This window comes from Amblyomma americanum, chromosome 8 (genome assembly GCF_052857255.1).
Source record: "Amblyomma americanum isolate KBUSLIRL-KWMA chromosome 8, ASM5285725v1, whole genome shotgun sequence".
NCBI classification, from domain to species: domain Eukaryota; kingdom Metazoa; phylum Arthropoda; class Arachnida; order Ixodida; family Ixodidae; genus Amblyomma; species Amblyomma americanum.
This window is the reverse complement of record NC_135504.1, coordinates 58,723,739-58,750,062: the sequence shown is the minus strand read 5'-3', so window position 1 is coordinate 58,750,062 and position 26,324 is coordinate 58,723,739. Positions and strand designations below refer to the sequence as shown.

General features: G+C 47.4%; 3 protein-coding genes and 1 pseudogene across 5 annotated transcripts in view; 2 read left to right on the top strand and 2 right to left on the bottom strand.

The window, feature by feature from the left end:
- LOC144101750 (lymphoid-specific helicase-like) overlaps positions 1-1,234 on the bottom strand; it is a 31,939-nt gene extending 30,705 nt beyond the window's left edge. The window contains exon 1 of the mRNA XM_077634885.1: positions 849-1,234. Coding sequence (XP_077491011.1) covers positions 849-953 — 105 coding nt within the window. The 5' untranslated portion in view covers positions 954-1,234. The remainder of the gene's footprint in view (positions 1-848) is intronic.
- On the top strand, positions 889-2,636 carry LOC144101752 (intraflagellar transport protein 27 homolog). Of its 2 annotated transcripts, none has more exons than XM_077634888.1 (7): positions 889-909; positions 1,570-1,649; positions 1,734-1,793; positions 1,926-1,985; positions 2,063-2,180; positions 2,275-2,384; positions 2,453-2,636. In XM_077634888.1, the coding sequence occupies exons 2-7, from the start codon at positions 1,647-1,649 to the stop codon at positions 2,549-2,551; spliced, it is 450 nt and encodes a 149-aa protein (XP_077491014.1). In that variant the 5' UTR covers positions 889-909; positions 1,570-1,646; the 3' UTR covers positions 2,552-2,636. The 2 variants fall into 2 exon arrangements, with proteins under 2 accessions (XP_077491014.1, XP_077491013.1); XM_077634887.1 differs by lacking the exon at positions 889-909 and adding an exon at positions 1,372-1,463.
- An 854-nt stretch (positions 2,637-3,490) lies between these two features.
- On the bottom strand, positions 3,491-8,549 carry LOC144101751 (PHD finger protein 10-like). The gene is made up of 2 exons (XM_077634886.1): positions 7,814-8,549; positions 3,491-4,744 (listed from the first exon to the last, which is right to left on the bottom strand). Exons 1-2 carry the CDS (start codon positions 8,453-8,455, stop codon positions 3,578-3,580), a joined length of 1,809 nt encoding a protein of 602 aa, XP_077491012.1. The 5' UTR covers positions 8,456-8,549; the 3' UTR covers positions 3,491-3,577.
- A 3,501-nt stretch (positions 8,550-12,050) lies between these two features.
- On the top strand, positions 12,051-26,068 carry LOC144101748 (uncharacterized; annotated as a pseudogene). The gene is made up of 9 exons (XR_013308056.1): positions 12,051-12,217; positions 14,791-15,129; positions 17,624-17,689; positions 17,817-17,852; positions 18,545-18,622; positions 21,541-21,723; positions 22,852-22,991; positions 24,665-24,794; positions 25,646-26,068. The product of XR_013308056.1 is annotated as an uncharacterized LOC144101748 (transcript).
- Positions 26,069-26,324: the final 256 nt, after the last annotated feature.

The window sequence follows — 26,324 nt, the reverse complement described above, 5'->3', positions numbered from 1 at the left end:
AGTGTATACAGTAAGCTATTAAAAAAATAAAAAAACGTTAGCAGCACACCATGTGAAAAATGGGAATCAGCTATATAAATAAACTACTACGGTGAAGAACTTTTCCTGCCACACATCCCTGCAACTTCAGCACCGCCACACATGGCAAAGTGTGTTGCGCAACGTTTCCCCGAACGCGCGGCAATAAAGAGAACGGGTTTCCAAACATCCTTTCTTTGTTTTTACTTTTCGCCCGTTTTCTCGCAACCAGCGATTACGCAACAGTAAAATTAGTCAAAACGACGGGCGCTCACAGCGCCTTCAGCAGAATGTAAGCTACCTGAACTCAACGTTTATAGCATAAACAGCTCCTGTCTCGCAAACTGATGTGATTTCGTTGGCGTCAATTTGCAGGGACTTAAAAAGCATATCGGAACGCTATCAAACACCCGTCAAGTGGGCCAAGCCGGTGCAACTGGCTTATGACCCGCGAAACGCAAACTCTCTAAACAAAATTTAAGTGCAAGACTACGAGAAACGCAGACAATTTGCACGATGACTCGCAACGGCTATGGACAGTTCCAATCAAGCGCGGGAAACTGCGCAAGAAGTACAGCAACAGTAACCGAAGAAGCATAAACAAAGAAAAGACATGAACGCGTATATATAGCATAGTGCACATGTTTTCATGATCGTGAGACACCCGTTTCCACGTTCGTCAGGCCAAGCTTTGCAGTGCCGATTCCGCGTTTCATCTTTTCGCGCCTCAACTTTGTGGACACGTTCCGACATGCCCCAGCGTTCGATGTCAACGCTCCACTACGCATCGGCATCGGCGGCATGCCGCGTTCAAAGAAGGGCCACCGTACCTGCTCTTCTCTTTTCTCGGCCTCTTCGGACAGTTTCTGCTCTTCCTCAACCATGCTTTCGGTGAGCACGGGCTCTGCAGCGGGAGCATCGACAGTGGCCGCCATGGCTGATTCGCGCGTCCAAAGCCTGGCAAGGCACGAGCGGCGAAGTGCGCGTTGCGCGAGACACAGGCCGTCTGCCAATGATTGGCAAGCTGCTAACTAATACCGATTAGTTACTAAGTTAAGTAGGAAGCTGCTAACTGTTGGCGATTAGCGAGGATATCGTTCGAAAAACAACGCTTTGCATGAATCAATGGGCCGAACACGGCACGCACGTGAACAGACGACAAAACGAGAAAAGCCCGCGAAAACACGCCGGGATGGCAGCCGTACCGCAGAGAATTAGGATTACCAACTTGTCAAAGATATCACGAATTAATAACTTGTTAATTTCATACCCCCAAAAATAAACGTGTTTTAACCGCCCTAATTTTCTCTCTCGTTGCGCACATAAAGATTTTGTCAGAATATTATATGCCGACGGTGTTGCCATAACAACTGATCCACAAACAGCAGACGACGTGCGTTTCGCAACGATGAGCAACATTTTGCGCGTAAAATGCGCCGTGATTGGTAATCTTTTCGACTCCTTGCATTTTTCTTGCGGAGAAATTAGACAAAGATGAAGTCATCTAAATCTGAAAACTGAAGCTAACGAGTGCCTTTCTTATTTCGTCAGGAGACGCAGCTATCGGCAAGACTGCACTGATTCAAGTCTTTCTACATGACCGTAGCTATTTCCCTAAAAATTATTCCATGGTAAGTATCAGGTAAAAAAAAAACGGCATATTAATAAGGACCTCCCACTGACAACCGTTCGTTTGCCACTGTTCTTTCCATAAGACGACAGGAGTCACGCTGTCAGTCGGCAAAGTTAATATCCCGGACACCAAGGACGCAGTTGTGAGTAGCAAAACCACAGAGCGGCTCCCGAGATTTAAATTTTACCAATTTTAGTGCGGCACTGGCATTTAGAGTTTCAAAATCGCTGTCATAAACAGTTTCGCAAAACCCTAAATTCCTTTACTTCTACAGGAGCTGTACCTCTACGACTGCTCAGGGAAACAAATCTATTTAGATTTCGTCCAGGAGCTAGTGAGTACCGCGGTAAAAATTGTATTTCACCGGCCAAAAGCCGTTTTCAGCGTTTCTATGTAACTGCATGGTTCCAGTGGGCAGATGCACCGTTGGCCATAATTATGTTCGACACATGCAACGAGCCTTCATTTCAACATGTTTCAACCTGGGCTGCAAGGCTTTCAAAGAACAGCACCTGTGGTCCTAAAATAGGTGAGGACATCTTTATCAGTACAGCGCAGTTTCGGACTTAAGTAATACAATATGCAGTAATGAAAACTAAGTTTTACATGTGAGACTGCATCAGGTGTACTGGTGGGGACCAAAGGAGACCTCAAAGAACGCCGCCGAGTTTCTCCCAAGGAAGCCCAAGAGATGGCCGAGCGCATTGGCTTTCACTACCTGGAGTCATCTGCGGTAAGACACTCCAAGTGCTGTTGGCTTTTATTCACATTGTTCATTTATGTACGCCCACCAACTTGCAGAAGGAAGCCGAAGGGGTCCAGGAGCCTTTCTTCTACCTCGCAAGCCAGTGGCACAAGACCCACAACGAGAAGAGCGAATTGCCAGAGGACGACTTGTGAGAAAAGTGAACAATGTCACTTAACCATCTCTTGTTGAGTGGGTGCCTCATCAGGATGCCAAAGAAAATAAAAATATAAGGGCTACCTGTCCAGCACACAAGTGACCTTATTTCTGACGATGCAACACAGGCCAGAAGCAATATTCACTGCCAAAGATGACAAAGCAGTATATGTTGCAGCGATTGTAGGAACAGCTCACCATCAAATTAAGTAGTGCACACAAAAGGCCTGCGAGATTAAGTTGTTTATCAATACAAAACGTGCCACAAGTGGTCTTGAAGAGACATTAAAAATATGATTACACACTGCACAATTGAAAATACCAGTCATGAGTGGGCCCCTTTGTATCATCTGGGCATTAACACAACCTGTGACGTCATCCGTGATGTCACCGCTGTAGCCTAATTTTTGGTTTCATGTACAGGCACAAAGTGTCTGCTTGTATTTGCCGCGCTTACATCATCACTCCATACGAGCGTGCAACCTCAAACTGTTTTCCTTCGTCTCTGTCGCTCCAGCAAGCCGCAGGTTATCTCTTCAAATTATATGCCCTGCCCAGTTCTATTTTTTTTATTTAGAATATCCTCAACTTACCTTCATTCCCAAATCAACACTACTCTCTACCTCTGTCACACCTATCAATCTGCTTTCAATCAGTCGCTACGCTGTCTTCAGCTTTACAACTAGTATATTTTCTACTGCCTAAGTTGCAGTATCATGGGTGAGTGGCCATGGCATACATTAATTACATGCTTTCTTTTTGAGGTGTAACAGTAAGCTTCAGGGATTTATTTCCCTTTCAGCACAATTAATAACATCCAGCCATAATCAAGATTTCCTTCAGTGTTTTCTTTTTCTCAAAGAACACTAAGCTGCATCCAGCCAGAGCCACACACCAAAACTGCACATCTGGATTACAAGCACAAGGTTAACACCACGTTCATGAATAAAAACAGAGTCCATGCTCATTTATTCACTATATTACAACAAGAACAAATACTGTCCCACAACAGTCTTAACCTGCCATCACCGTCCTTTCCGCTGCCGGTAGCAGTTCTGACAGTAGATGGTCACACTCCGTTTGTGGTCGACGGGGTTTGGCCCCTTCCCGTACTCGTGGTGCCACTGTACCCGGGGACCCTCCGGCCCTGGTGTGTTGATGCTGCACGTCGCGCACCGCCCACATAGCCGGCAGATCCAGCGACCTGCCGGAACGGCCTTCATGCCGACGCAAAAGCTGTGGTAGCCACGGTCACACCGGTCACAAAACATCATCTTCTCTTCGTTGTCTGTCGCCATGCACACGTTGCACATCTTGCAGTCCATGCACTGCCACCGGTACGACTTGATGGCCGCCGCCATCTCGGGCAGGATGTCAAGGCACGTCACGTGACCCACCTTACCGCACTCTGAGCACGAGATGAGCTCCTCGCCTTCCTTGGTTGAGTCAGCATTGGCACAGATCTTGCAGAAGTTTGGTCCCATTGTGGTGCTGGTGTCCATGTCTGACGCAGGCGAGCTTCCGCCACTCGAGCTGCTACAGGATGAGCCGTCAGAACCGGAGCTGTCTTCGGATTCCGACTGGCTTCCATCCGAGCCTGGGTGTGCGTAAACAGAGCCAATCTCCTGGGGTGGCCCGTAGACAACCGTGTTGATTGGCAAATACTTCAGTTCCTGTGATGTGTACACCCGGTAGTGGTCTTGGTACTGTCCTGGTATCAGTGCAACAGGGTACCTCCGCCGGTTCGTGGGCATTACCTCGACTTTTGATATCTTGCGGGACGGGTACTGGATGGTGAACGTTTGTAAATCAAAGCACGAACGGCGTTCTTCCCGTCGTTCCTGGTTGAGATGCTGGTTGTACTCGGCGGTTGCGGCAACCGCCTTGCGGACAAAGTCTGCCATCTTGCACTTTTCGACAGACACCGCAGAGTAGCCGCGGTGCTTCTCAACAGTATTCTGCTTGTCGCGCTCGCGGATGTAGTTGACGTACTCCTGGTACTTCTCCGGGTAATCTCGCATGAAGAGGTCGACCACATCGTCCGCGCGGAGGGCTGTCAACCCGAGGTCGCACATGGTCATCGTGACAACACCATGTTCCTTAAGAAACTCTTTCTCATCGAATTCCACGGGTCGTCGGACTAGATCTGGGTGCTTCCGCTTGAACGACTTCACGTTCAGGAACTCGCACACCTGCACAGAAGACAGCAAAGCCAGCTTCATTTAGACAGGCTACCACAAGATGGAGCTGCAAGTGAAAGCAGTCTTGGGGGTTTGTAATCCACACAGCAAATGCTTTTTCTTCCAAGCTGCATATCAAGCACAAAGAATGCCAGAGCAGAGTTGCGGCAGGCCATTTTTTGTTAGCAACACGCTCCTGAAAACATGCTACGAGCAGTGCATCAGTTAAAAGTAATGCTCCGTAAATACTGCCATACTGTTTGATTCCGTCCAGGATGTGCAGTGCATTCAAGCTGAAATTTACACTGCACAGGCAAAAAGACTCCAGAGTCCACACATATGTTACCTTTAACTGCACACGCCATACAAGTTTGTTAAAGCAAAAACATGACAGAAGCTCATTAAAAGCATATGGGTCGTAGCATTTCAAAGCTACATGTTGCTTTTGAGAGATCTGTAGCTGTGGGCCTCCACACGACCTTAGTCCACCTGGAGCTCCTTAAAGTGCGCCAACAAGGCACAGCACATGGTTGTTTTTCCATTTCACTTCCATTTGTAAGCATTCCTTCAATTAACAACTGCTCGTTGGCGCCCCTACAATGGACACCGCTGTTAAGTAGTCGGGGCACGGCTTGTAAAGTGCGTGCAAAACTGTGCGGGAGCGCAAAAGATAGCGTCGTGGTGTGTGTTCAACGGATGCTCATGTGAAGTTGTGTAGGAAATTTGTGTTTTCTGTAAGTTTATTCTATGCACGACACTCATTAAACCCATTTTTATTTCACTATCCTGTAGTGAGACTTGTAACAACTATGGATAACACGTCGAAGTGTATATGCAGCAACCTTGAGCCCAACTTTAAAACTGTGTCATTGTTCTGTTTGATTTGAGTGTCACAAAGAGCACAACCATTGAGATTGTGTCTACAATTTTGTGGACTAGTGTGGCCAGTGCAGATGAGTCGCAGCACTGTTTGCAAATACCAGCGTACTACATATTTTCTCATGATTAAACCGGTGTTCATATTCGGATGGAGGCAAAATGTCGGCGTCATCAAAACGCCAGAAGTCTGTACACTGTGCGATGTCAGTGCACAGTTAAGAACCCCAGGTGGTCGAAATTATCCAACAGCGCTCATGTACAGGCTCTTTCACACTCAAAAGGAAACTGGGAGCGCGTGGCCGCCACGCTTCGGGTAACGCTGTGGGCGTGAGGTAGCGAGAATTGGTGCCTCAATGCGCATGCGCGGAAAGAGCAACCAGCCGTGCTTGTTTTGCGCATGCGTCTTTGCAGCTGATTCTCCCCTCCTGTCGGCGGCAGCGCTTCGCGAAGCGCGGTGGCCACGCGCTCCCAGTTTCCTTCTAATGGTGACTTCCAATCGCAGAGTTGGAGCACTTCGGGAGCAACGTTTTCTGCTCTTTTCGGAGCAACTGTATTCCAAACGCAGATCTGAGCCAAGGATCACGTCTTCCAATCGTAGACAGGGAGCGGTTGCAGAGCCGAGATTGCTCCGCCGAAATCAGCGGAGTCGACCGGAAGTTTGCGTGACGTCCTTTTTCAGCGGCGCCCTGCATTTCCGGCGGCTTGCGTCCGCCGAGCCGGCTCCTCTCCGCACTCCGTAGCAGACGATCAACTTCGCACACCGCTATGGGCTCAAAAGTGAATCGTGCGAAAAGCGGGTAGGTGCAAGAAATGACGGGTACTTCCTGGATGAATGGATGGATACGGCTGAACCCTTTAAATCGGGCGGTGGCTCAAGCCACCTAGCCATGTCTTGTGAAATTTTACTCCTATCTTGCTTTTAGCCACCAATCGCATAACCTTCGCCTGGTTACTTCTAACCTCTTAAAATCCACTTTCCCTTCACTATCCCTAAACCCCAATGCCTTGGGTAAGTCAGCCCCGCTGCTTTCCACTGTAGGGTGAAGCCCTTTACAGAAAAGTATCAAGTGTTCAGCCGTTTCCTCCTCCTTTCCGCACGCAATGCACAAAGTGTCTATCTCATGGTACCCGACTCTATATGTCTTAGTCCGCAAAACTCCAGTCCTGGCCTCAAACAACAAAGAGCTTCCCCTACAATTATCATAGATATTTTCTTTGACAATTTCCTGTTTAAAGGTCCAGTACGTTCCCAATGTAGATTTCGTCAGCATCCCTGTTTTCCACAGAGCTCTCTCTGTTTCTTTAACCTTTTACTTAACCGATAATTGCTGATTTGCCCCCTTACTGCTGTCCAGATATTTGCTTGTCAATTTCTAGTTCGCTTTCTCCATTTCGTGTCAACATTCTTTATATACAGGTATCTGAAAACTTTCCTAGCCCACTGCTTTTCCTACATTTTTCTCAATCGTTCCTCAAATGGTATCTTACTGCTAGCCTCTCTGCTCTCGAAAGACGCCCATCCCATATCACCCTGTACCCCCTGATTTGGTGTTCCTCCAGCAGTTCGCGAGCGCCACCTACATGCTCTGGCCAGAGCAAGTGTACTCCAATCGCAATTTCAGGTCGCGCGCTCTGCCCCGGATTCAGGCGCTCTGTCACAGAGCGTGCAGACCACTCCAGGCCTGCGATTGGAATTCACCATAAGTGTGAAACAGCCTGTACAGTGTCCCTCATAGCCTGATGGGAAGTTAAACCCCGTACTATGACACATATCTGTGACAGCCCTTAACTCCTTAAGATCTGACAAAGGCCTTTGGAGACTCCAAGCACATGCACCGGCCCATTGCCAGCTTGTTTTGCTCGTGTGTAGCCGACATCACGCCTGGTGCTATTCCACCCACATCTGCTACCGCCAGCAAAACTGCCTGCAATAAATCAACAATGCCATGGGCCATGGTTTCCCTTCTCGCATTGAGTCTAGCATCTTTTTTAAACTTTATATCTCGACTTCGGAGCACGAACCAACAGCTTTCCAGCTCGTTCAGCTGCACATCACACGGGAAACACAGAAACCGGCCTCTCTCAACCAAAAACTGCGACCGATGAACTGGATCGGAAAGCAGCTGTAAGTATTCGCGCTGCCGGCGTGAAAGACGTCATGTGGCGAGTGCACACACACTGATCGCAAGAGCAGGTGCGCACCTGCTCCTGGAGCATGTAGGCGTCCCCGCAGTCGGGCGGCCAGTGGTACTCGAACAGTTTGTCCGCCGTGATAGTGGTCGGCGCCTCGGACGTCACCTCGTCGTCCGAGAAGCGCTTGCGGCCACTCTTGACGCTGCTGCCGCTGTTCTGCGAGTCGCAGTCCACCACGGTGGGCGCGAAGCTCACCACGGGTGTGCGCTCGCGAGCCCTCTCGGTGTCGCCGCCTGGGTCGTCCGACTTGGACGACGAAGCCGGCGCGTCTCTCATCGCCGCCTCCACCTCCGACGTCGACGGTGGCTCGCGCACCTCGTCGTCATCGTCGACGTCCCTGGTCGCCGCCGCCGACGACGTGGCCGTGCCCGAAGAAGGCTCCAGGTTCCACGAGCTCCGCGTGTCCTCTTCAAAGACGGCGACACCGTCCGCGGGCTTCTCCGGCAACTGTGACGGAGCCGTTGCAGCGGACGATGCCGTTAGGCTTAGCTTGGGTACGTGCGGCTGCAGGAAAATACCGGCAGCCGCGGCGGCCGACGCAGACGACGACGCATTCTCCTCGTTCGAGCACTGTGAGTCGCCGTCGGCCGCAGCCGGCGTCTCGCTGTCGAAGACCGGTGTGGGCCAAGCTTCGCTACCGTCCGCAGACATTTCTTTTTTGCTTTAACCTCACAGAAATAATGCAGTAACGCTACACCGCGACAACCTCGACCAAGCAAAAAAGTTTCTTTCGGCGTCGCCGCGTCAGTGCTGCCAACCTCGAAAGCCACTTCACCCCCAAATTTTCACTCAAACTTCCCTAGATTTCCCTGGATCCGAAAAAAAATATTCAGGCATGGAAAAAAGGTGCGTAGTTGAATTGTGAACTCCTCTATTTCGCAGAGACCCTCTTACCACACTTTGGTAGCAAATTTGAATACAATAACACATTTATTTCCCATGCAAACTCGCGTACCACGTGATCACGGGTAAAGAAAACATGTTAATATCACAGCCTAATAAATCCTGGCCTAAGCCCTGAAATGAACGAAAATCTCGCAGTGAACACTTACGCTCACCGGCTGCAGTCAAAGAGCGAGGGAAAATCCAGTTTGTGCCCAAATGTTGGTGTGAACAAACAAACGCTAAAACATAGGACACGTCATTCGGGTGGCATCCCGACTGAGTTTCACTCCTGCATATACATTTCTTTTTTCATGAGGTCAATTAAGCGTTCTTTCACTGCAAAGTCATAACAGTTGGCCCCTCCTAGAACCCGCTTGGCGTGAAGCGTAGCTGCAGGGTTTGCGTCACCAAGCTGTTTCTGGTCTTTGTTTTCATCAGGTTGATCTGAGAGAAAACTCTCTCCACTGTTGCACTGGAGTGCAACAAGAGAGGGAACATTGGGCTCCCGTCTCCTTGCCTGGCGTCTCTCACTCGTTTCCAAAAGCGTTGAACGCTCGCATCTGCAGGCAGGTCTATTTCTCTATTGCGGAGCAGTCTCCATTCTGCGTCAATTTTGTTCATTTCTCTTTCTGGCACCAGAGAAGGGAATGATGTGGCAAGTGGGGCTATTGAAGAAATCCGCTTTTCGATGACAACTTGCGGGTCGATTGCCTCCAGTATGTTCATCTGGACGTTGTCCAATGGGATTCTGGTTAATATCTGGCTTGCCGCTTCAATATAAAATTCCAAACATCTGAGGCGGAAGTTATGAGTAATGGTTCGGTCTATGCCGTGAGGTTCCGACAGTGCCGACATCACTTTTCCGCCGAGGTATATCTCCTCAAGAGGTATGAAGTTCTTTGGGTCTCTGTACGGTACACGCTCCAACGGTACATCCCGCAAACAGATCGGCTTTATGTCACGCTGAGTCGAGGGCATCTCCTTTGTGACCGAGACCGCTACCCCCACACGCTCTAAGGGTGTCTGGGAGTGCACGCAAAAGTGCGCGAAGTGGTGACACACGCCTGCGAGACTTCATATGAAGTCGCCTAAGCTGTTGTGAAAGAGCAACGACTCTTTCTGCTTGCATCCGGGTCGAGTTGGTCCTCAAAAAGACTAACCACTTCACCTTCAACTGGCGAGTCACGGGGACTGGTTCTAAGGAGACTCGTCACAAATTTTTCTACGGAATTTCACCGGAACCCAGCCAAGAGAGTCCAACCTAGACCAGCCCTTCCAACAAGCAGCTCACCCTTGGTTTGAAGTGCTGAAACAATTCGTTTGTAATTTCCTCTCTCTGCTCGATTGAATTTTTTAACTGTTCTAATTGTGTTCTCATTTGATGTTACTGCTTGTATCGTTGTCCTAATTGCCCTCTTTGTATGTTTAAATATGTTTTACTAGATATGTTCTTTTGAACCTCTTTCCATGGCTTTGTTCTTGTATTTTCTTATGTACGAAGCCCTCCCCTCCTTACGTAATACCCTGAGAAGGGGCGGGGCCTTAAGGGAAAAATAAATGATGATGATGATGATGACGTGGTGACAAACAATGTGCGGTGCAGAATGATTGGAGTAGCAAAGTCAATCTGCTCCTCTGAAGCGGAGAAAAAAGCAGAATCCACCGTTCTCGCCGGCCTACAGAAGAATGGCTACACACGTGGCTTTATTCAGCGCGTTGGTCGCCAGTCAAGCTCGGAGGACAGGGGGACCAGCTAACAATGAGACAACGAAACGCGCGCGTTGTGCTTCTGTATGTGAGGGGAACCAGCGAGGCACTCGCACGCATTCCGAGAAAACATGGAATCTACATAGGCTCACGAACCTGTTTCGACAACAAGCCGCTTCTTGCCACGACCGAAAAACCGCGTCCCAGAGAAAAACAACCAGGTGTCGTTTACAAAATCTTATGCTCAAAGTGCCCGGCACCATATATTGGCGAAACAAAAAACCTCCACCAAAGAATAAGGCAACACAAAAATGACATCCGGCAAATTAATTCAGAATCTAACTCCCTCGCCGAACACTGCGAGCGCGCCGACCACAGGATAGCCTTCGAGGAGGTGAGCGTCTTGGCCGTGGAGCCAAACCGGTTCAAGAGGCGACTGCGGAGTCATGGCACATCCGGCTCACAAAGGTGTCGATGAATAGCACTCCAGCAACACTCTCCTCCGCGTACGTTAGTGCATGGACTGCGCCACGCGCTAACAAACGGAGAACGAAGGCAGCAACCCGCTGCTTCTGGCACACTTTAGTCACCCCTGAAGAAGAGACCGCGTTGGTCCAGAAACCTTGGCTAAAGTTAAAAATATTGGTTGGCGTCAGTTTCCTCTAAACACACCCAACTACCTTCAGCCGTGATTTCGAGGAATCGTGCTTCTTGGACAGCGTGCTTCTGGTACTGCTAAAGCTAGACTGTTCCAGGAACCGACCAGGAAATTCGAAGCAAAGGAAGCGTCCCAACTTTTGCCTGGGCAGATGCGCCATCGACTCTGTTCAAAGGCGGTGGCCAGACTTGTTTATTAACGGGTAAAGAAGGCGGGAACCGGAGGCAAACCCTATTTCAGGGCGCCCCTCCGCCTTGCCCATCGAGTCTCTACCAGCGCATCCCTCATCATCTCTGTACAGTCCGTGCATTTCCTTCGCCATGTAAATAGAATGTCTTGTCCCCCCAAAGTCTCCCTGAGTCCCGTCATCCTCGTACCTCCTCCCGGCCCGACCACACCATCTCGATCCCAACAACGCTTTCCCCTCGTGCACATGGCGCATAGCCAGATTCTCAAAATCAAGGTGGTGAAGAAACAGTGAATAAGGAACCGATTCACATCGAAAAATAAAAAAGACCCATGCGGAAGGTAAAATTTCCCTAGATTACAACAATAATTCCTTTTCCCCTAAACAAAGTTCAAATTCCCTAGATCTAGGGGAAAATCCCTAGGGTTGGCAGCACTGCGCCGCGTTGATGTCTACCGCCGTGCGGCAGCTTCAACAACGCATTAAAACAAGACCTACTGCGTTAAAAAACGCAACGCAAACGTAGTCGTGCGCAGTCTCAAATTTTCTACCTTGTTTAGTTTCTTTATGTGCTCAAAATAAGAAACGTTGCTTTTCAGCCTCAACTGGACTGGCCCAAGCACTCAACACTGAGTGGTGTTGTAACGCAACTAATCAAGCTGTGCTTCAATAATTTAGTTCTAATTTAATTGTAGATGAATAAAGTTTTCTGACTAACCTGCATCTGTATATTTAGTGCTTAGAAAAAAAAATTGAAAAATACAACGGACAAACCGTTTGCAAAGTCGCAAGTTAAAGTCGCATCCGAATCCCATACCATTGTAACGAGCGTAAAGCCGATGGTAAAGCGCACTGCACTTTTTCTTCCTATTCCCTGCGCAAGCTCTGCAAACCTATTTCGTGCAAACCGCGTGTGCAAAGTCCGTCGAAAGCTCAAGACAGGCGTGGAACGCCGTTAGCTAACGGACAGACCAAGGTGAGTTATGGCTGCAGCTCTCTCGTGGCTGGCAGCACTAAACGCAGCCTCTGGTGCGGCATACCCATTTTCGCTGTCAGCGCCCGCAGTGCCCAAAAGCAAACGTGCTTCAAGCGAGTCGAACGCTTCGCAACGCGGTTTCGCCCTGTCTTGTCACATCTTTACGCTCCATGGAAGTACTTAGCTGCGCGCAACCGTCCTAGTGAAGCAGCTCGCGCCTAACTGGTCAGACCGAGGGCAAGCGCTTGTGCGGACTCAATATGTTTCCAAAATTGAACTCCATGTGTTCTATGAGAGCTGTGGATGGTAGTTCGTGCCTTACATCGTGCCTTACAACGTCACAGGAGCCAAGGAGAGCTTTCCTATCGCTCCTGGCTCCAATCTCAGGCGCCGCGAAAGATTGATCACTACGTGGTAGTCCAGGCGGATTGTCAGAACGAAATCATTGACAATCGAAGGTTTGTATTCATGACAGTTTGTCACGCATTTGCATGCAAATTGCACGCGTGCTGCAGCACGAGAGAGTAGGGACATATCATTTACTGGGCTGCACTTTCACGTGTGCACGTGTTATTCACTGAAAACTGTCTAGCTGCTTTGTCTTCGCCTGGCCTTGCTCGGTTATGTAAAATGGCGCATGAACTTTTGCGTAACTAATGAGAATGCATACGAATATAAGACACGCGATATCTACACCCGAACAATTAGACATGTTGCAGTGTCGTAGTCAAAAAAGGTCTGTTGGAACTGGCCAAAACAGAAGTGGAGCCAATCGGAAACCAATTTCAACCAGTCCATTGGTTCCATCTGTGTGCTGGACAGTTCCACTTGCTTCATCTTTCTTTGTGACTGGAATGTGAAGAGCTCCGTATTGATTTTGAAACCGTGTTTCTCATTGTGCATGTGATTTCAACACACAAACTTCTTATAGTGATAGTTTTTGTTGCCACATTTTAGGAATGGGACGGCTGTAGGTTAGCGGTGAGGCGTAGAAACTCGAAAACGAGTGTAAAGGTTTCTGTTGCACTGCAAGCGCCACATTTAAGTGGCATTTGGTAGTGCATTTGGCATGGTACTGAATTTTCTCGGCACTCAGAATCGAGCACAAAGTTGCCGAAAGTATTCCACTTGGCCAGCATGGCCTGGGTAGTGTAGGGCACATCTTTTGCACTGCATTGGCAGTGCAGAACGTTACGAAAGTGAAATTGCAGCAGGCATGTAGGCACTGGACAGTGAAATCTTGTTGGTCGACCCCTGTTAATTCGGAGATCAGGATACTTCGAGCTGCTGACGTGGTCCCAGCCAACGCCCCTGTAAGTCTATGGTGTCGAACACTCGTTATTTCGGATGCTGCTGGGCTCGCACCGGATAATTTGGATGCACCCTTGACCAGATGCTGTGCCGCAGTATGGATTACTTAGCAAGCGATCACGCTAATCTCCCGCGTCATGTTAGATATCACGTCAGAGAGATAGCCGTGCTCCTTCTGCATCATGCAACGGCAGGCTTGACAACGTTTGGAAGGCTCTGGCGCCAAAAAATTATGCAACGCCATAGTTTTGGTTTCTCTTTCGTGAGTTTCACTCTAGACCACGATGATGGCGACCCAGTCACACATTGGCCAGCCAGCTGAGTAATGTTTTGCATAGTTTCAGACGCCGATTGGTGTGAAAATGGTCTTGCATTTTCTCACAAGAAGGCCGTTTCAGCGTCAACACATTTAATCTTGGTTCCGCCCACGGGATTGTTTCGTTCTTTTATTTGGGCGAAACTGAGCTAACTGTGCGATCTTCACACGCTATTTGCCATCAGTTGTGGCGGCACCTCTTCGCACGCGACGCCGCTTGTGAGAAGGCTCCACAGCTGCTATGTCTCACCAAGATATTCGCACTTGATGCTATGGGCACCTTGGCTGTGCGTGTTACTGCTGCATTACTATGTGTGCAAATGTATATTTTTTTTTCTGGTTTTTCCCACATACACAACTTTAAATCTTTATTTTTGGAGGCATGCTTGGCTATTAAAATTAAAAGGCACAGCTAGCTAAACGTAAATATGCACGACTTTATGAACTTTGAGCAGCGTGTTCTCTTGGTAAGTGGAATACCATTCGTAAGCGCCTGCTTAGGTATAACAGTACAAGACACACACAAAAAAAAAAAAATTGCTGCACACTTTTTAAAATTGTGAACAAAAGCCTTCATCATTGAAGGCATTGATTTTTATGTGAATGCACTCGAAAGTGCATGCTGACAGTCTACTACTTTGCTTACCTTTGAGGCATTAGTAAACACAAACCAGTTTTCTTTTTTTGTCACCCCCGCTTCATTCGCTGAGACTTCCAACAGTATTCAGCTGCTTGGAGGCAGTTGCCATCAACAAAACAGCATGAGTCATTTGTGAATTTCAAGGACAGGCGTGCTCATAATGGAAGCAGCCCTCTTTTCACTGAGCTTGTTGGTTCAGTGGAGGCAGGCCCCTTATAGTTGCTTGCGTACACAGTTGTAATTGTGTGGAGGTACACGATTCAAGAGGAATTTTTAACAGTCGAGTGGCTTTTCGCTTTTTCGCAGATGGTGAGTAGCCGTCTGGCGAACCGTCTGGGCGTCGCCGGTTCTCCAAGGCGCCGGCCAGTGATGGATGCTCGTCAGATCCTCAACGCCCGGCGTGCCACGGCAGCCCCTGCGACAGCAGCTCGCCGTCTCGGTTTGGCTTCGCGCGGCATCATCAAGACTGGGCGAGCAGCCAACCTTCGCCTCAACACCATGCGGAGTGACCTCGTTGCGAACGCAGGGGGTGGCGGCAACGGACCCCTCAGCAACCGCATCGCTCCATTTGGCCGCCGTGGACTAGTCACAGCCGCACAGACCTCGCCAAGGTTCCAGGCCAGAAACCTGAGACAGCCAGTGCCGGTTTGCCTCCTTCTGTTATTTCATATTTTTTAAGAAGGGTCTTTTAAAGATTGCGCTATACATTATAGTGGGGTGAGACTTTGAAAATGGTTTTCGAAAGTTGGCTGTAGAGCAGTCATAATAAAAGTTATAGCTATGAAATTTGTTAGCAGTCTTCTAAATAGATGCAGCTTGCATTAGGGCTAAACACTGGATTGAAATCCTGTCTGGTATTATTTTTTTTTTCTAGTAATGTACCTTTCTCTGCAGAACTTGGTGCTGGGCTAGTTGGTCGCTCTTTCTTTGAAAATTGAATGTAGCACTATTGGAAGACCTTCCTAATAGTGCTACATCCAATTTTCAAACCACCTTTTTCTTAAAACCTACAGAATGGGGTGTGTTGAAATTTTGCATGAGCGTAGAATATGTTCTTCTACACAGCTGGTCCCAAAAGTATGTGCATTGAAAAAAGATTGATTTATTGCGTTTTTTTTTTTCTCGGTGCAGTGAAATTGCAACCCATGAATGGTTTTCTTTAGTCTTTAAAATAGCAGGAAGTGAACTTGGGCTTTTGATCCTAGTATCAGTCAAGTCAAAGGCAATGGTTGGACTCGGGAAAATTTTGTTTGCTTGTGCCCTATAGTTCCTGAGAGAAAAGTACATTAACATCCATAAATGCTGTTTTGAGAAAAATGCAGATTAAGCGTTTGAAGACTTGCACCTTTCTGCTCGGTAGGACCGCGAAAAAAGGGATGAAAAAAACATTTCTGTTGTCGCGAATCATCATCACCAGCCTGTCTATACCCACTTCAGGGCAAAGGCCTCTCCCCAGTTAACCCTGTCCTTTGCCAGCTGCGGCTATCCTATTTCTGCAAACTTCATCTCATCCGCCAACCTAACGTTCTTCCGCCCCCTGCTACGCTTGCCTTCTCTTGGAATCCACTCTGTTACCCTTAAGGACGAGCGGTTGTCTTGCCTTCCTTTTGATTTTGACTAGGATGTCATTATTTCGCGTTTGTTCCCTCACCCACTTTGCCCGCTTCTGGTGTCTTAACTTTAACTTAACGCGAATAGCCAAGTGCGATATATTTTCTAAAAGCTAAAAATTTGCTCCATTTGAAGGTTGCCAAACCTAAAAGTCTAAGCAAAGTGGGGTGAAAAAAATGCAACTAAAACTTATAAAAACTTGCACCTTTCCGCTAGACGTGACCACGAAAAAGGATAGAAAAATAATCTCTAAAGTCGGGAATACCAAAGTGTAATGTATTTTCTGAAAGCTATTTTCAGCAGGCCGCAGAATCTAAAAATTGATTTTCTTTCACAAAAGGATTACTCGACCTACTTTAAGATCTGTTGGAACTTAGTATTATTAAGCTGCGAGAACTGTTCATGTCAAAAGTAGAAGTAATTTATTAACGTTCGAATACCACAATGGATATTGATAATTCATTGTATTTAAAATTTAGCAAAGCCAATGGGTTTTGTTGACGAAAAATTTGTGATCGTTTCAGGCAACTTTACCGCTTGTGTTGCCAAAACAGTTCAATCTATGGTGGACTTTCGTTAGTTCGAACTTGCTTGATTCGGACTGCTGTCTTATTCAGGCTGATGGTTTTATCCCACTAACATCGAGCATTTTAAGCAAGGATATGGTCTAAAACTATGCCCTTATATTTAGTCCAATCCTAATGAGACTGTACTGACTACTTTGGTGATTTCTTTTTGCTGATTTCAAATACGTAAATCTGTTTCTTTTGTAGTATAAATTACATATTTCTGAATGTAATTAATTTTGATCAGTCATTGATAACTACCTTGGTGCTTTAGAAATTGGCACAGTCAATAATAATTATTAATGCATGACTACATAGTCTTAACAAGTAACAAGCACAGTGATCGAAGCAGATTTTTTTTTCTTTATTAGTAATTTTACAATGCTTAGAATATCAACATTCAAGGTGTGCCTATGAAGCATTGATAAACTTTGCTGAATCATTGATTTTGAAGCTCGATATAACAGATGTGCTTTGAACATTCCAGACAATGCACCTTCTGCTTCGCTCAGCTAACAAAATGACATCTGTGCCTATTCTGGATGCCAAGCTATTGATGCACTACAGCAATCAGGTGTCCAGAATATGCACGCCATTTTATGGTCAGAATACTGATATCCAAAAGGAAAAAAATTTGCAGACTTGGGGAATAACAGCTGTAGAATCCCAAGATGCCATTTTTCGAAAATCGATTTTTGACCTTTATTGGTCCCAAAGGCCAATGTCCCTCCGCCTCCCCTACCCCTTAAATACGCTCCCATTAATTTGAACTGCACGCAATTCAAAGATGCTTCGGTTTCCTTGAAATTCCAGTTATCTAGGGTCGACTGTGTAGAACGTCCATCACTGTATGGCAGCTGCCATGGTCGAGCACCAGCCTTGCACGTGCGTTAGAGTCGTGCTTTTCAGTTCCACCTTCCTTTGTTTATTTCCTTGTCTCGCGTGTGACTGCGGTTCCACAGGGTCTTGGCCTGGTCAGCCAGAGGCGCGGTCTCATCAGCGGCAGCCGGCGGCTCGCAGCACTGCAGGTAGACCACCTCTTCCCTCCCCTCTTGACATTCCTCGGGAAGGCTTAGCGCGCCTTCCCCAAGAGGCACGGCGGCTCTTGCCCGCAGTGAACGACTTGGCAATTAGTGTTCGCCCGTCTCGTTGCAGCAAATCCAAGCGGCTCACATGGACATCGACGAACGGGTGAGCTCTCCTTTTGCAGTCTTTTCTGAGAAACTGTTCCGCTTTCGCTGAATTTTGTGAGGCCAGCACTTGAGGTTTTAATGTATTTGCAGGATAGTCGCGGTGTTTGCAAGGTGGCTCAAACAGCAGCGAGACAGTATTGACAGCTGTCTGAAGTAGCACCCCCTCTCTATCGTCATGATTGTTGTTAACTCAGTTACGTCCGCACCAGAACAGAGGCCTCTCAGATTAGCCTCCAGTTAACCCTTATCCCTGTTAAATTCCTAATCTCAGACATCTTGGCTAGCACAAAAAAGATATGGACAAGACGGTAAGGACGGGACACACGCGGGACACTTGGACTCTCTTATGCATGTCTTTTTGCGTTAGTCAAGATGTCTGAAATCAGTAGACGATTTTAGCTGGATACAACTCAAGAACAAAGCGGCAAGTGCCCCTCAAAGGGAGGCCATTCAGTTATTGGCATCAGGGGATTTTTACCACGTCGTGGTTAATCTGCGGTTAATCCCGTTACTGTCAAAACGTTTGAAGTTAATCCAGAGACCTCCACTATGAGGTCTCTTCCTTCCACCTTTCATCCATTCTTAACTTTTTCTCCACGGTGGGTTTCTGGTGTCCATCAGGAGTGAGACAGTTACCATGCCCTTCCTTCCTTTTTCATCATCGTCGTCGTCATTATTATTATTATGCAGATCCCGCAGGCCCGCAACAAAAGAATCCAGGTGAATCCAAACGGGATCTCGGTCACCACGGCCAACCCGTTCTTGTCTGTGAGTAGTGCGGTTGGACTATGGCTGTGGTGCTGCCTATCAAAAGCACTGAAAAGAAACTGGTTGATATTTCCGACGGTGTCCAAGATGAGTTCCAGCGACAACTGAAGATGTGCTGAAATTTGGCGCCTCATTTAAAGCGGATTGTTCGTGCACAGCCAGGCAAACGGGACAGTGGATGCCCTTTATTCCGGGTGCTCCCACTATTTTTGTGGCCTCAGCTGTGTCTCGATCCGAGGGTCGCGTTTGATATGAAGCCTTTGGTTCTCAAGTTGCGCAGCACTGTTCTTTTATGGTGTCAGACCCAGCTGCCGGGACATCGACTGCGGGTCGCAACACTACACTTGGGGACAACTTTTTTTGGCAATGTAGAGAAAGCTGCAGGTTAGCACGTAGGTGTGTGACTCCATCAATAGTTTGGCCACAGGACGGGCGCCTGGCACATTACTCCTTGCGTGGTTACTTCGCTCCATTGCTTGGTGCAGCGGGTGGCACGTGTGGTAGCATCTTGTAACTAATGCGCTTCAAATCCGACTATTTTTGTTGTGACCCTAATGTTGAAAATGTGCGATTTTGTTAAAAATAATGCCTTAAATAATAAGTATTACCAATATACTGTCTTTTAACACTGAGGGTGAAATTTTTCAAACAATACTTTCCCAAATGGTCAAATTATTGCGAATTTTGATTAAACGAAATGAGTGAAGTTGGTGGAAAAAAGGGGTAAAAAAAATTACAAGCAGTATTTTGGTTCCATCGTCACTGTGAACTGCAAAAATATTCAGTAGTATTGAAGAGTATGGCAGTCTTGGAGACATGGCTCAACACACAGTGCCTTGTCGCAGTCTGCACACATAAGACGCACGTCTGCTCTGCGCTTGGGGCGCCGAGATGTGTTGGCGCATGCAACACCTTACCTGCGTGTAGCTTCCTTGGGCAGAGGTCTGTAAACTCAATGAACCAGGAGAGCGATAATACACCGTGAGTGACAGTAATAAACAAACTGAGGACAGCGCCTAGTAAAGATGGAAATCAACTTTCACACGCCTCTGTTGCGATCACACAGAGAAACTGAAACCACAAAAGCGTGTCAGCGCAAACTGCTCGGCACGCTGAAGATTGAAATCATTTCTCTTTTTCTCTGCAAGAAGGTAGCATACATAATTTCCTAAAGCTTCATGTAAGTCCTGGAAGGTGGCAGCAGCTGACAGTGAGCATGTATTGTCAGTATGGCGCGAAATTTTCAAACGCAAGGTCAGAACTGTTCTCGTAAGGGAAAAACCCTGTGGGACGGAAATCCGCCCCGGTACATGCACAGCAAAAACCGTCAAAGGGTTAACAGGAATCTTTAACTGCAACCAGGGACTTTATTCCGCTGCGTAGAAAGAGGGGACGCATTTAGGTTGTGTACCTTTGGCTGCATTGCCAAGAAAAGCTGTCCCGGAGTATATAGTGTTCATAGGGTGGCAGAGCATGTGGTTTTCTTATTTTCATATTGAAGGCAGCCTGGAATCTGCACTGGTTCTATCCGATCATGTTCCACGCGACACTCCAATACAGGACGTCCTATGTTCGCCACTGTGATGAAGGTGGCGCTGGTGAACGCTCTCAAGATTAGGTTACCCGTACGCGACCTATGGAGGTCGTGGGTTCAGATCCCAATGGTGCATGTGGTTGTTTTTTCTTCTTTTTAATAATCTTTCACAAAATGATTGCACTGCTAATTTTGCATTGATTGATGCAAAAAATTAAACACTCCCCTATGCTTCCCTTGGTTTCGACGACTGTTGGCTTCGTAATGCCTACGTCATAATGAGCCCCTCATTTTCGTACCCTTGCATGTCAACTGTTTGTTATTAAGGAGATTGGAATTTCAAGTCAACCTTATTTTTATGTGTGCTTAAATGGGGGAGGGTATGGGGGGCTTGAGATTTTTTCAGCACCACAGTCGCCTCTTCACGCAGAAAAAAAAAATGCTGGTGCTCTGATGTTTCTTGTTTCCATTGATAATCCATTTGTCTTCACTCTTCATGGGCTGGAAAGATGAGAAAAAGGAAATGTAAAGGGAATGTATGAAAGGTGAGCAGGGACAGGCTTTCCCCATTTGCAATGTTACCGGTGAATTTAATTTGAATGAGGTTCGCAAAATTCAAGGTCAGTGCTTTAGTAGGCATGTTCACATGTACCAGATGTGCTAACAGTCGGCAGTGCTTGCTCCTACAGCGACTGCTGTTAAGGTCACTATTCCCAGTTCTGCGGCGTTGTAGGCGTAACATGGAGGCAAAATGAGGTTTGTAGGGGAGGGACACCTGTTCACCGTGCTATGGACATGTGGTGTCTTCTGTGCGCAACAGCAGGAACTGTGCTCGGCAACAGATTTTATTTTACATTGAAGAGAAGGCTAGAGGGGCAGAGCATCCGTAACCGTGTCGCTCTGCCAAATAGTTTGGCCGCGCAAAGGTGTCGCCCTGGCACCTTCTTACCATTGCTGGTGCAGCTGGTACAATCTATGTGAACTTCTTGTTAATAAATGTGCTTAGCAAATTCACTGTAATCAAGAAAACTTTTTTTTTTTTCCTGACTTTCCTCGGCATTGAAAGTTGGCAGTTGTGTTAGAAGTCTTCCGTACATATTGAATATTGAAAATATACCATGATTTGAGAGGAAATGAAACACTCCACTGCATAGGAAGAGGGGCCGTGTTTAAGCTCCATATTTTCCGCTCCATTACCAGAAAAAGCTGTCACGGGGTATAGTGCATGCGCCGTCAACGCCTCTGAGCAGATACGGTGCCACTGTGTTGTGCAGCAAATGGCACATTCACCACTGCGTAGCTAGCTGTCACTGAATGTTGCGGCACACGGGATGGCAACCGTCAAATCTGTCTCTATTACTTTTCCGCCTCTGCACGTGAAAAGCGTCGACAGGCCCTGCTGCAGGGAAGGCGCGGTGAGTCGCTCCTGCTGGACAACGACGATGACGACGACCTCGAGCGGTTGACGCTGGACGACGTCCTGGGGAGGTCGGCTGCCGGGGCCCCCGCGGCCGCTCGCCTGTACCGCTCCGGCACTTCTGGGCTGGCCAGGTCGCCGCGAGCCTCCGTAAGTCAAGCTCCTCATGCCTGGCAGGAGTCAGAGTGTGCAGTGATTGTGCATTTATCCTTGGAACAAGCAAATGCACTGCAGGGGTTGGAACAGACCCACTTCCCCCCCCCCCCCCCCTCTCTCTTTCTCTCTGCTTTTAACTATTGCGTGTTTCATTTTATGGTTGACGTTGTATTTTATATTGTGTGCTTAATTTGTAAATGATGAGAGTGGTTTTATTTGGTGCTTTAGGGTCTCTGCAACATACTGCGAGGATATTTTACCAAATGCCCGAGCAGATTTTTGATTATGGTGATATCAAGGAAGACCACTCCCCTTTTCGCCCATGGAACCCATTTGCTACCCACCAGAAAAAAAAAAAAAAAACAGAGCTCTGAACAAGTGTAATGTGCAGCACATCGCATATTTACCTCCACTCATGTCCTCACGTGACTGCTTTTTGCAGTGGAAAAGCAGCCATATTCCCAGACCACTAATAGGTATGCATGTATTATGTGTGCAGCTGAAAATCACAAGAATGCTAGCTGGGAATGGATGCAATGTTTCGTATATTTCAGTTTTTTTTTAAACTCAACTTCTGGTTCAGTGCAACGGCTTAGTATTTTTGTTTTGCGTGTATTCTTTTTTGTGTTGCCAGCATACTTAACCAGTAAATTTTTTTAGAAGTGTTGTACACACAACTCTGGCTTTTTTAATCCAGAAGCATTACCAATAAGCTACAGTTTGATGCATTCAATGCACGGTGCATTTACTTCTGGAGAAGTAATTTTTGTTTTAATACACTCAAAATCTGTCATATTTTTTCACGGTAGTAAAAGAGTTAATAAGGAAGTTGGGGATGGCTCTTGGAATAGCTGTGGGATACAAAGGTAACACAAGTAAAGATGTTAAGTGGAAGACAGAAGCCAGATAGGGGGGGGGGCAGTGTGAGCTGCTGGACAAACTCCTGCAGAGCATCCAACTTTTGCTTTTGCCATGTGCCGTGCTGCTACACTTTGTGGGATTTTTTTTTTTTCTTGGTGCTGCCCTCATGCAAACAAATGACTTCTACCGGCAATATGAGGCGTCCCTCAATTCCGCATGCACAAATATCTTTCTGTCCTTGTTTTGCGCTATTTGCCTCAGACATCACTGAGCCGGATTCAGCACCGGCTGGACGGCAGGGCCTCGACACATCTGCACGCCAGTCGCCATCCGAACCACTGCAGGGCGTCTCTGTGCTCGTGAGCAACCTTCACCCCCAGGTCACCGAGAGCGACGTCCGGGTGCGTTGCAGCGGCTGTGGTTGTGCCCTCGTACCTTGTGGTGTTGTGGCAGGAGCTTTGCTGTTAGCTTAATTGCACTGCTTGGTTGAATTCTTTGCCAGCCCAACAGACTTATGAAATTCTGCTGTTAAGCATTGCCACAAGTCTCGTTTGGCCCAAACAACATGGCCGACAATCTGCTTCGAGTGATCGCAGTGCAAACAATGTGTTTTTTTTATTATTATTATTAGCATTGATCCTTTCAAAATGGGCTTAATACTTCTTATCGAAATCCATGGTGCTTGTGCCATTGCCCTGTCAGCTCTCATAGCGCGAGCTCCGTCATCTCATTTTGGTGATCTGTGATGCATGAAAAAGCCTACTTGCAGATTTTTGTGTGAGGTCCATTAGGTTGCTTCTTTTAAGTACAGTGCAAGCCACTTAACGGTATTGAGAATCCAGAAAGTCCGATCTTTATAGCTAATTATCCTTATGTCTGGACCGGCAAAAAAAGCAAGAACGCACCCATGTATTTCCCCATGCATGTAGTCACTGCCACTGGTGCTCCTGTGAAGGGCGCACAGCATCTTGGCACTCTGCCAAGTTCGTGAAGCCACCCACGGGAGCTCCTGTCAAGAGATAAACACAATGCGATTTTATCCGCGCACAGCATCTTGGCAAGCTGCCAAGGGCTGGCTGCAGACAGTGTGAAATGGGGGAGCATGCAAGAAAAGTGTATGCTTAAAAAAATTATCAGCCATACGGGGGCGGGGCGGAAACTCGTTTGTGTGAGACAGCATCGCATGGCAGTGGCCAAGCAAGCTCCTCCCTCCAGCTATTGTGAAAATGATGGCAATTGGTTCTCAAGGCCATGGGCAGCGCTCCAGCACAGATTTTCCTTGGCGGAGTTTCTGCGTCATTCGCTTCAATTTTTTATCAAACTTTCAGACAACCCGGGCGGCCAGAATGCTATCGTTGTATCCGTTATTCCGCCGATAATTGTATCCTTATATACAGTTTATTTTTACGTAGGAGCAATGAGAGAACTGATAAATCTGAAGAATTTGATCGTTTTGAGCGATATATCGTTGTATCTGGTATCAAATGGATTACACCGTAACACCATTTGGTGATCGTTATGGGAGAACAGCACAGCGAGTTCCGGAGGTGTGCGGATGCGAAGGGTTGCTCGCTCCGCGTGCCACTCGGTCAGCCTGCTTGAGGCTGTTACGTGCAGCAACTTCAGAAGTGCAATCAAGTTCTCAGGGTGTTTTATGCACTTTCCAAGCAATGCCACCTATGGTTGTCTTGAGAATAGTGTTGCAGCATAACGGATTGTAAACTGGGCTTTGCAGTTAACTCTGCAGTGGCACCATCTGTTGCAGAATGTTGTAACAAGTGGCCATCTGATTGGTGGCCTAAGCAGGTTTGTTTTTGTTGATTTGTTTTTGCCTCACCAAAGCTCAGGAGACTCTAATACTGCATGAAAATAACATAGCACGGCCTGCATTGCATAGGGGTGTAAATGAGGGAGGAAACGGCGGACTGCTACACGGCCTGCTACACAGTCATTTTTTCCCCCAAGAAGAACACTGGCAGTGTTTTTGAATCGTAATCCATCATTTAGTGTAGTTTTTTTCCTCTGGTGTGATGTCAGATTTGTTTGGTCTGCACATGTCCTTTTTCCTGCCCAGGACCTGTTCCAAGACATTGGTCCCATGCACGATGCTCGTATGGTGGGCGTGTCAACAGCCTTGGCAACCTTTCACCGGCATGCTGACGCCATGAAGGCCTACAAGACCTACCATGGACGCTTGCTCGATGGTAGGCTCGATGCGCAAGGCGGACACTTGCTTGTTGTACTGCGGAGGAACACCGCTGCTCATTTGGCTGTGTAAATTTTCATCCAACAGCAGGAACATTTATTACGTCACTTTATGCGCAAGACTTTTCAACCTGACTGATTTGAGGGGGTGGCGCATTAGAGCTCAAGGCCATGCAGGGTAGTACTGAAACCGATTGGAATGGTGTAGGTACAGATTGCTTTCATCACTTGCCTGTACATCTGTGATTGCATAGCCAAGGGGGGAGTTGGGTCTTTTAAAAAAAATTTATTATGTCACAAGAGGGCGGCAGAAAGTTGGGTGGGCGGATGCGATTAAGAAGTTTGCGGTGGTACAGTGGCCGCAGCTGTTAAAGGACAGGGTTAATTGGAGAGACATCGGGGAGGCCTTTGCTCTGCAGTGGGCATAGTCAGGCTGATGGTGATGAAGTATGAAATGTTCAGGGAACGTGTATTTTTCCGTGCCAATTCTGAATGTGTCATTTAAGTTAATGTAAAGTAGTTCCCTGAGCACTAATTCAAGCGTTGAAGCGTGCTCTGTAATATTTTGATCGGACATGTACCTTGTGTCACGAGCAGTTTACATAACCGTTTTTTTTTCCATTGAAACCTTTAATGGTAAAAAGATACTTGTGATACTTTAAATTGCATTTGGAATAAAATTATGAAAGCACTAGAATTTTCACTTGCATTCTGGTTGTGAATCAGCTGCAAATTGTGTAAAGCTGCATTATGAAAACGATGTCTCTTTGCTTGGAAGTATGCTGCAGCAACTTGTGTATGTCTCGCTTAAGTTTGCTGTCGTTTTACCCATTCTTTTTTGTTTGCCCAGGTCAGCCAATGAACCTGACTGTTCTGACGCTCGACCAGTTGCAATCCAACCAAAGGTGATGGGCTGGGCCCAGAACCAAACATCATCAGAGGACAGAAGCTGCAAGACCAGGTTCTCCTCAGTTGCCCATGGCATTTTGTTTGTTCCATTGCGTTTTTGCCCCCCCCCCCCCCCCCTGGTTTTGTTAAAAAGCACATATAACAATTATCTCCCCCCCCTCCCTTCCCTCCCTCCTCCATAAGTGTTTGCCAGTTCTTTCGTACTCGTTGCCAGACCAACTTTGCCCCACTCTGGTTGATACTTCAGACATCATCGCAGCGTGCTTCTAAACATGAACTGGTATGTGCCCGAGTTGATTCCTACCGCGTTTGACCTTAGCGCGTGGGGGAAACTTGAGGAAATAAAGGCACGTTTTAGCACGAATGCGTCTCTTGATTTTTGCGAAGTGCGCCTCTAAACGAGGTGCGGAAGATGGACTTGAAGCGGACGCTGCGGCCAACGAACCTGGCGCGATCTGTGCAGGTGAGCGCTTTGTCGCACGCATTGCACGTGAATCTTGATCATCATTTGAAATTTGACCCGATTAACCAGCCGATTGTGACAAACGAAATGTGGGTGAAAGAAGAGGTGAACCGTTAACTGCTGGCGGCCTTCGCGACGTCACAGAAGTCTGCAAAGC

What these genes read in the sequence shown, in the direction of transcription:
- LOC144101752 (XM_077634887.1), top strand. Translation starts at nt 1,427, where the DNA reads ATGAGCAACATTTTGCGCGTAAAATGCGCCGTGATTG. An exon ending in TCCCTAAAAATTATTCCATG is followed by an intron (nt 1,650 to 1,733) that starts GTAAGTATCAGG and finishes TCTTTCCATAAG; the next exon opens with ACGACAGGAGTCACGCTGTC. An exon ending in TAGATTTCGTCCAGGAGCTA is followed by an intron (nt 1,986 to 2,062) that starts GTGAGTACCGCG and finishes GCATGGTTCCAG; the next exon opens with TGGGCAGATGCACCGTTGGC.
- LOC144101751 (XM_077634886.1), bottom strand. Translation starts at nt 8,455, where the DNA reads ATGTCTGCGGACGGTAGCGAAGCTTGGCCCACACCGGTCTTCGACAGC. An exon ending in CCTACATGCTCCAGGAGCAG is followed by an intron (nt 4,745 to 7,813) that starts GTGCGCACCTGC and finishes TCTTCTGTGCAG; the next exon opens with GTGTGCGAGTTCCTGAACGT.